Source organism: Papaver somniferum, chromosome 1 (assembly GCF_003573695.1).
Source record: "Papaver somniferum cultivar HN1 chromosome 1, ASM357369v1, whole genome shotgun sequence".
Lineage (NCBI taxonomy): Eukaryota > Viridiplantae > Streptophyta > Magnoliopsida > Ranunculales > Papaveraceae > Papaver > Papaver somniferum.
The window spans coordinates 3,766,582-3,776,513 of record NC_039358.1 but is presented as its reverse complement, the minus strand read 5'-3'; the positions used below and the strand labels follow the sequence as shown (position 1 = coordinate 3,776,513).

The window sequence follows — 9,932 nt, the reverse complement described above, 5'->3', positions numbered from 1 at the left end:
TGTAGAGTAATTTAATTTTATATAATTCTTTTAATAATTTGTAAATATAAGTCAAAATTTAACCCGGTCAATGAGAGTCAACGTCACTTCTAAGTACCAACCCTTAAGCTGGACAAAAGTTAGATTAGGGGTGTAAATTTTGCCCGGCAGCCCGAGGCCCAGTACCGTCCGTCCTATCCCATGATAGCCCATGGGTGACCGTGGCCCTTTACGGGCTGGCCCAACCTAGTTCATTTAAATAAGAGGGCAGGCACAGGCCACAATTCAAATTTTCTTTCCCGGCCCAATGCCCTTCCTATTATTCCGTCAATGCTACCCGCCATGTTAGCCCGCCAGTGTTATCCATTTACCTAGTTTAAGTGACTGTTCTCATTTGTTTTATCCTGGAATATACTTGGTACATATACTTAATACAATCAACCCTCATGGTTTTCATATGTATTTCTTAACTTTTATTCCATAGGAGTCTAATTTTGTTAACCATATAGAGAAAATATTGAGCAAAATCTAAGGCAGTTTCCTTTTCTGATGATTCAATTCAGGAACAGTTACAGGAAGTTTGGTTTATCTTATTCCCATCTCAATTCTCGTATTTGATTATTAATTTTAAGTAAAACTTGTGTATTATTACTACTTTCTTTTTATGTTTAACAATATATATGTATAATATATATTGGTTTGTAATATTCAAGGCCCTCCCGGCCTTACCCGCCCGAGCCCAAATTACAAAACAGGCTTGGGTAGGCCATGGGTACTAACTGTAGATAAATAACCCTGTCCGCCCGGCCCTTTTAATTTCATGGATAAGAGATGTTCCGGCCCGCCCTATACCGTCCCATTTAATAAATAGGCCGGGCTGTCCGGCCCGGTCCAATTTACACCCCTAAGTTAGACCGAACACTGATATTGACAAAATATAAGTACCAATCTCCAAGTAACCCTTTTATGCATCCAATTTAGTAATTACCAATGGCACTAAATATATCAATAGAAAGACCCGAGAGAAACCTGCAAAAATAGTAGTACAATCAAAAAGAAAAATCTCAATCTAAATTTGAAGAAACCAAAGTTGGGTGTGAATTGACGAGTCTGTTTTCATGCATCAATTGATTCAGTAAGTAGATGTTGAGCAGTATTGGAGATGAGGGTGTCTTGGATGTGTATTTATTTTCATATCACGTAGGAAGTGGTCGAGAAAAAGTGGGGGTTAGTTTTGTTTGAAGTTCCAAAATGGGTTAAAAATTTGGAGGTGTAAACAGACATAGTGTATATATATATATGGTAAGTTTTATTTTGAGATTTTTTTTTGTAAAGAGTTCATAGTGTAATTAGGTTCTGGGTCATAGAACATGCACTTGATTCTTTAGGGTCGTAGACCAACACAGACCGTCAAGTCAACTGTTATTTGACTTTTTTAAATATGGTCAAGTTGGCTTCAGTTTTGACCAAGTTAATATGGTAGTCACCGATAATCAAATACACCGATAACAGGACAGTCACATAATCGTCAACCGCATCACCATTGATTGTCCAATTAGATCACTAACCCAACACACTTGTATCTATTCCACCAAATTCAGTAAAACTTCACTAACAAAAGATGGCATGAAGTTGTCAAGAGAACCTACTGAGATTCCTCTCTCCAGTTATCCCTCAATGAAATGTTCTTCTGTCATCAATTCAATGAGGAATTTCCACAAACACCTTTAGATCAAACTTGAACTAACCATAATAACATCTAAAAACATTCCCAGTGATTAGATCAAAGTTGTATGCTTCCATGTATAAACTCTAATTTCGAATTCTCGCTTTCTGAATTAGGCATCCGAAAATTTTACTTTTGGGTTTTATGATTTTGCTGTTTAGAAAATATTACCACAAAAATGAAAGAAAAGTCCACTGTTCTCCAAATAAACCCGTAATTCCAATTGAGAATTTGGGATCCATTTCTAAATCTCAGGAATCAAAGCTCAGTTACTAAATAACATCACAAACCAAATTTCATATCACTGGATGAAGACCCAAATAACTAAATTAAACAATATCTCATCCTAATAGTTGCAGTACTCCAAAAAACTCATAAATCATGAGGAAAAAAAAACTGAATTGGGAAAATAAAGATAAGAAACAAACCATTGGAGAAGTTAGTGTAGATATGATCAGATTTTTAATCATTGGTTTCCGATGACATTAGTTTAAATTTCTTTTCGCCGTTAATACAAAGACACTTTCGAACTCGGAATCTTCCTTGTTTTCCTCTTCTTCTTCTCCTCCTCCTCCTTAATTTAGGTTACAGAGCTTTATATGATTGTATCAGTTTCACATACGTCCTTCAGAGTAATATCAGTCGCGTGTCTTACATTCCAATGGTCAAACTCAGTCAATCAACGGTCAGGGTCTTTGGCAATACAGAAAAGATCAATTGACAGTTTTCTAACAGTCTTTGGTTAGTCTACCACCCTATCGCATCAACTACATCTTTTATGACCCAAACCCTAATTACGTGATAAACTTACGACCCTTTTACAAAATAACTCTTTTATTTTTGTGGGGCCAAAATGAATGGGAGGGCTATATTTTGTAATGCTCTACATCAGATCTTTTTACGGGGCCAAAATGAAGGAGGGTTGAATTTTAGTTTTAAATTATCATCTAGCTAATTAGATTTTTATTAATGAAAAGTCAAAGTTATATTGGGTTAAAAATAGAAAACTATAGAATACAAAGTAGTAAGAACATGTCATTCAAGCATATAACACCAAAAAATCCCACAAGGGAAAGAGAAGGGTTAACGGAACTTGATGAAAACAAAAATGAATAAGAACAGATCAAATCAATGAAATATGATATTTCTCGGAATTAAACTCCAACCATTTTGTTTCATAAAGAAATGCTCTTAATAGTGGAGTGATTTGCTCAAATATCATAAAACTTGTGACGAAGATTCAATCATCAAGAATATCATTGATGATGATTCCGGTGAAAATTTCGTCGATGGATAACCCAAAGATGAAGATTTTGTTTCCTAAGATAAAAGTGACGACAATCTCGTCGTTGGAAAGCATCGCAGATGATTTTAAGTCTCATAAAACTATGAACGACCATTAAAACCGAGACAAACCTCTCTAATATAGGAGATAAAATCATTATAAGGGTGTGCAAAAGTTACCAAATGGTAAGAGATGAACATATAAAAATCCAGCTAAAATAAAGATCTTCTAAAAGCAAGGAAAAGGATAAAATCTCGTTCCGATCCGGACCAAAACGGACGAAATCTGAAAAAATAAATTTCCGGGCAAGAGTTTTTTATAATTTTGTCGAGGGAAGTAAGAGAGGATGAGGATGGAGATTGTTAGACATCAAAGCCAGTCCAAATCTAACATAACATTTATTCTTTTTTTACCTTTTTTTTTTCTTTTGACAACATGTGCTCATAGGACCGGATGATAATTTGTAGGAAGGAAAACCCATAATTTATCTAGTGAATGACCAAAACACTAAAATATATATTAAAAGGGATCCATAAACAATTGGGCCACAATTACATGACCAAATTCACAAAAAATATTATGTATTAGAATTAAATGATCGTACTTATGATGGTCTCAAAAATTAATTAGATTACTTGTTATATTAGGTAGACAATTCAAAAATAATTTATTTAGAAAGCATAAAATAAATATGCCAGCACGGCACAACACATACAAGGCGGACATATTTTCAGCATATTAAACAATCCAACACTCTTCAACACATGGTACAACACTGCATAATATAACTTAACTTCAACCGTCTAAAAACGAAATTCACCTACAACCAGCTTTGGTAAGTTTAATTTAAATGCATCATACTATGATATTATTGGGAGGTCTAGTAGGACTAATTTGTAGTAATAATGCATGTGGTTGCAATGGAGCTGGATGCGTCCCGATAGTAGATCCGGAGCAAGTCGAACCATGCAGAGATGTTCAATCGGCAATGAAGAAAGGGTACAGACGGATTTGAAAGAGATCCCCAGAATGTGGTAACACTGTCAATGGGCATAGAGAAGCGGTTAATTGGATCCATAATAGTATTATAGAAGATTATCTTCATTTGAATAGTTATCTACATTAAGAATTTAATTTTCTCAATTGGAACGTCTCTAACTCCTCTCTTTCTAAAAAAAACTTTCTTTGAAACTCTAATTGCCATCGCTATCATCTTGCTCAGATTTGGTCTTTTTGTTTAGTTTTTCAAATCCGGATCAGATCTCTTTTTCTTTTGAAACTCTGTATTTCTTTAATTTAATTTTTTAGACCAGATTTGAGCAAGGATTAGTGTTTTTCTTTAGTTTTATTATATTTTCTAATTGAATAAGATGTTATTTTTTAATTTATGGTTTCTTTTAACACATTCTTCACCATTTTGGTGATTTTATCTTCGCTTTTTGGGAGATTCTTTCTTTGCTTTGAGAGCGATTATTTCTTCATTGTGATGTTGATTTGTTCAATCTTTATTGGTTGTTTCATGGCTTGTTATCGACGATTCAACACGGCATCTTTTTGAGTTCATCTTCAACAAAAGGGATTTAGGGCGTCCGGATTTTTCGTTCATATATGCAAGATTCAGGGCTAAGACCTCCTTTCTTTTTGGAGCATCTCTTGTTATAGAAGACAAACATTCAAAATGGTCGGATTATACTATCTTTTCTCTCTATTTTTTATACAAAAATTGAGTACCTTTACGATATTTTTCTATTCTTCGCGGATTACATACGACTGACATCTTTACTTGTAATTGGCCGGATATTAATTTTCTTGTATTCTGATATTCTTTTTCTTGTAAACAATCATGTCATCACCTTATCAGATTGAATATATGAAAGATTGTTCATCAAAAAAAAAAAAAAAAAAAAATTATATTCATTTATTAAAAAAGCTTTGATTTGCAGAGGTGTATTTATACCCAAAAAAAAAAGTACAGGTCTAACAATGTTGCACATTTACTAGCAAAACATGCCGTTAATATTTTCGTTACAGAGATTGGAATGCAAACTATCCACAATGGTTAGAAGTTTGCATTCAATCAGAGACGTTAAAATCTTAATTCTTGAAAGTGTGATTTTTTTCGTAATAAAAAAAGCACCTCTGCTGCAAAACACTCTGCAGGACACACCCTCACTGAGTACACAACTTCATGTGTTCTGCAATGCCGCGTGTTGGATGGGCACGTTTTACACCTCTGTAGCTTATTGAGCTTGTGGAAGACATTTTGGTTTGGATAAAAACTAGGGACAGAGCGGAAGATCGACTAACCCTTGTTCTAAACCCCTAAAATCATCTAAAAGTTCTTATATATGTCTTGTATTTATAGTTAGTCCCCCTTATATTTTATACTTAACCCACTGAAATCTCTATACTGGATTTATATACTCCATTGGTAAAAACTCTCCATGATGGATACATGAGGACTATAAGCTTTTTTAGTCCTCTCCACTGGTAAAAACTCTTCTCGAGTAATTTTCTTATGGATCCATACCGATTCCAAGTTGTCATGCACTAAGAATGCTGTCAGTCTAATTTTCGGTGCGTAAGATGTAAAAATCGTCTAATATCGTACGTCTACACAAGCCAAGGTGACCCACTGCTATTTTTGTGGCACCTCACTACCGCGTGTCATGATTACAAACATCTCCTGCAGAACTCATTCCAACTGCTTGGCCCTCATTCATTGACAAGTGTTGTTGAACTAAACATCACAGGTCTGAAATTGTCCGCTCAAAATATCCTCCGCATATTTGCACTAAACCGTTAAAAAGAAATTAATTCCTTTTTTCAAATTTTCGTTTCTTTTTACACTGATCGGTGAGTTTACAAAATGTACATTTTTTTTATACGAGATTCGGACCCTGGTAATTAATTCGGTTACAGACCAGTTTCAAAACTCAACACTTCACTAGCTACAGCTCATTTTAATGTTGTGCTAACTGCTGTTTTTGGCAGCAAATTTCAGACGGCTCCTGGATTTACAGATGAATCCGTGATAGTTATTTCGGTATAACCAAAGGCCACCTCTGTAGAAGCCTCCAGCTTAATGCCTGAAAAGAAGAGTTCGTAGTTTGTTCCTCATGCATTGTATAAACGCGCGATGGCTCTTCAGGAGGGTTAGAAGTTGGAGCGAAACAAACAAACAAAACACGCATAGAGAAAACGTTGAAACAATAGTCCTTCCAGTACTGCTCTTAGCTGGTCTTAAGCTAAGTCCTTCTAGTACTACTGCTACCTAGTCTTCTACTACGTACTACTAGTAGTAGTATATAAAAATAATGCAATTTCGATGTTTGCATTTTTGTTCAAACGTAAGCCATGCACAAAGGCCACGCATTTCTCTAAACATGCAACGTGACCTAGGCTCCATCTTCCACCTGGTCTCTATAAAAACTTTGTTCAGATCTTTTTCTCTCCAAAGTAAAATAAATACCATGATTAATTTACCAACACAAACACAGAAAATCACATATAAACACAAACGTAAAAAAAGAAAAAAAAACGAGAGTAAAGAAAACAAATGAAGAACACTCAAGTTCAAGTGAGGTTCACTGAGTTTTTTGAGAAATGGCTACACCAAACTGAAGCAAATCTAAAACAACTAATCTCTGTCAAAAGAGATCCATCTCATGAAACCGAACAACGATCATTGATATCTACGATCATGAACCATTACAAGGGATATTATTCAACAAAATGGGCTTGTGTTCATGAAGATGTACTAGGTTTTTTCTCTCCACCGTGGTTAACCCCTCTTGAGAACGCTTACCTATGGATGACTGATTGGAAACCGTCACTGCTGTATCGTTTACTCACCACATTGAATCATGCAAAAGTCCCCGGCACAAGTCTCATGAATCTAACCGAAGATCAGTTAAAAAAGATAGAGAAGTTGAGATTAAAAACTAGCTTGGAAGAAGAGAAAGTAGAACGAGAAATGGAGAGGCAACAAGTATCAATGGCTGACAGCAAAATGGTGGAGTTAGCAAGGTTAGAGAGTAGAGTTAGAAATGGTGAGACTGTAAGTGGAGTTGATGGGTTAGTACAAGGTGCATTGAAGGTTTTGTTAAGTGGGTTAGAAAAAATTGTCAAGACTGCAGATTGTGTTAGACTCGAGGCATTGAAAGGGGTTTTGGAAATACTCACTCCTTTACAATGTGTTGATTTCATGGCCGCTTTCTTAATGCTTCAAATTCAAATGAGGAGGTTGGGAAAGAGAAAAGAACATGATCAAGTCATGCTCAATTAATTAGCTAGCTAGTTATGTAAAATGTGCTTAGTTAATAATTAGCCAGGGTTTTGGTATAGGTAGTTAATTTTGAGTTTAAACTTTAGATCAGTTTGGTATGCTATTACAATAAAAGAATACTGAAAATGAAATGAAGGCAAAATGAATAAATAAAAACCTGAGAAGTACTCTTTATCAAAAACTGTTTCCCAGGTAAAATCAAGAATAGCCCAATTCCCCGATTTGTACCAATGGAGAGAGCTCATGCATGTTACTGTCAGCCACTGTATTACACGAGTCCTCTAGTTAGTTCAATAGTTCTTTCATTTAGATCGATCGGTATAAATTATAGGGATATATTATCAAGTTCCGAAATTAAGGTACCACCATTCAAACAACTTTACCATCTGAATTCTGACATGTATAATGTTAAAGATATCAGTCACTTTGAGTTTGAAACTTAGCGAGCGCCAAATTTTTATCTATCAAAAAATAATTAAAAGGGCATCTGTTAATTTTTTTCAGCCAATATCTAATGCATGGTTAATATACAGGGATCAAAGCCTCAAACCATATACAAACGAGAGCGACAGTAGTGATACGTATCGAGCAAAGTGTCTACCGAGGACTTAAATTCAAGTCCTTTCGCGTGAAGGTTGGTATAATATGTGGAACTTGTTGTTTCGTGGCGCTGTCGAAGTTGATTGAAGAGTACATTTAAGATAACAGTATTTAAACGTGACTGTTGCGTGCATCCGCCACCTAAAACGTTCTCATGTGGTTTTGGCAGATCATTTGGCACGACATGGTATAGCTATTGGTTCACTGTAGGAGTTATTTTGGTGTTGGTTTCTGTGGATGGTGAACGGTACTACTAAGAAGTATGAAACCCAGTAAAAGAGAAGAGGAAGTACTCCATGCGGAGGAGAAATTATATTTCGGAGCAGGAGAATTCGAACTTCGCTAATCTAGACAGTGACACCTTCCGTTCAGTAGCTAGCTAGCAGAAACGACGGTTAACACACCTGAATTGCTTTCTCAAGCCCTCACTAATCAAGGGTGGAACTCGGTAGGCTATATAAATGCACGATTCCATTTTCGAACATCCAGTGACGAAACCAAATGAAGTGTCCATTCCCTGACAGCATCAATAAACCCAACAAAAACCCAGCATACGGCCCAATTAATGAAACTGAGTAAGTAGGCTATATAAATGCACCATTCCTCCTCAGTTTCCTACATGCAGAAGAATTGACAGTCTCATCCAAACTTTCCTCCCTCACTTTCTTTCAAACTCATCCCTTCTCCAATAACATGTCTTGCTTTGATCGTTTTTACGAGTTATGGCTTCACCAACTAAAAGTGCATCTTCACCAGCTCGTCTCAGCTCCAAAACCCTCCAATCCAACAGAAAATGAAAAGTTCAACAATCAGACCAATCAACTCATCAACCGAGTCATAACTCACTACGACGACTACTGCAGAGTCAAAACACATGCCGCAATACACGATCCTTTCTCCATCTTCTCAGCTTCTTGGACTACTTCGTTAGAACGTTCTCTCCAATGGGTTTCCGGCTGGAGACCCACGACACTTTTCCACCTGGTGTACACCGAGTCAAGCGTCCGGTTCGAAGCTCAGCTGATGGATCTGCTCCGTGGAGAAAGAACAGGTGATTTGGGTGATCTCTCTCCGAGTCAACTCAGTCGGATTAGTGACTTGCAGTGCCAGACAGTTCGAGAAGAGAATGAGGTGAGCACCGAACTCTCACATTGGCAAGAAAGCGCTGGTGATCTTGTTTCCTTGTTTTCTGATGGTGATGATGAGCCGAATATCGAACGGCTAGCAATGGTTTTGGAAAAAGCTGAGAATCTACGGCTGAGAACTATCAAGACTGTTGTTGAAATCTTGACTCCACAACAAGCTGTTGACTTTTTGATCGCTGCTGCGGAGCTGCAGTTCGGGATTCGTGGGTGGGGTTTAGATACTGATCACAGACGTCAAAGGAAATAATCCAACGGCTGGAATTTCCGGTTTTGTAGGGTTTTTCTGTTTGATCTACGGTTGATGTATACGTAGGGCGTTTAGATGAGTACAGGTAGGGAGTATATCTTATCTACCTGTATTTTCCGTTTAATCTTGCTTACGTGGATATGTGGAAATCAGTGATGTGTTTAGCATGCATTCAGACACGTGTACAAATCTGACACGTAAATCTTTCAAAATGAATTGGATTGGGGCGCAGTGTCCCCAGAAGTGCTGATGCTGCTGCGTCTGCAAGAATGTCCCTACAAAAATTAAATACTATTCTATCAAAATCTGTGAAGTTCAGGGTTCAAGATTTTGGTTCCAACTCCCAAACATGCAAGCAATTTTTAAGTTTTTCTTTTTCTTTTTCATATACAAGAGCACTATAAACTATAGCTATACATTTGAAGGAAATTTGGTTTCCCAGCAACCAAAGACTAAAAACTTGCCCACTGGAGTCTTGATATGATTTAACTTTTGTTACAAGCAACAAATTTGAACCTGGTTTTGTTTCTTAGCCTTCAGTTTCTGTCTACAATTCAAGGCTATATGACCGAAAGTGCAACAATTTTCGCACCTTAAGGGTCTCCAATCATATTCCAAAGTCAGGTGACACTCCATTCCTTTCACTAGAATATGCAAAGTCT

General features: G+C 36.6%; 2 protein-coding genes across 2 annotated transcripts; both read left to right on the top strand.

The window, feature by feature from the left end:
* The first annotated feature begins 6,693 nt into the window (after positions 1–6,693).
* LOC113352339 (protein DOG1-like 4) lies at positions 6,694–7,278 on the top strand. Its single transcript, XM_026596341.1, has one exon. It carries the CDS (start codon positions 6,694–6,696, stop codon positions 7,276–7,278), a length of 585 nt encoding a protein of 194 aa, XP_026452126.1.
* A 1,293-nt stretch (positions 7,279–8,571) lies between these two features.
* On the top strand, positions 8,572–9,270 carry LOC113351637 (protein DOG1-like 4). Its single transcript, XM_026595784.1, has one exon. The coding sequence runs from the start codon at positions 8,572–8,574 to the stop codon at positions 9,268–9,270; it is 699 nt and encodes a 232-aa protein (XP_026451569.1).
* Positions 9,271–9,932: the final 662 nt, after the last annotated feature.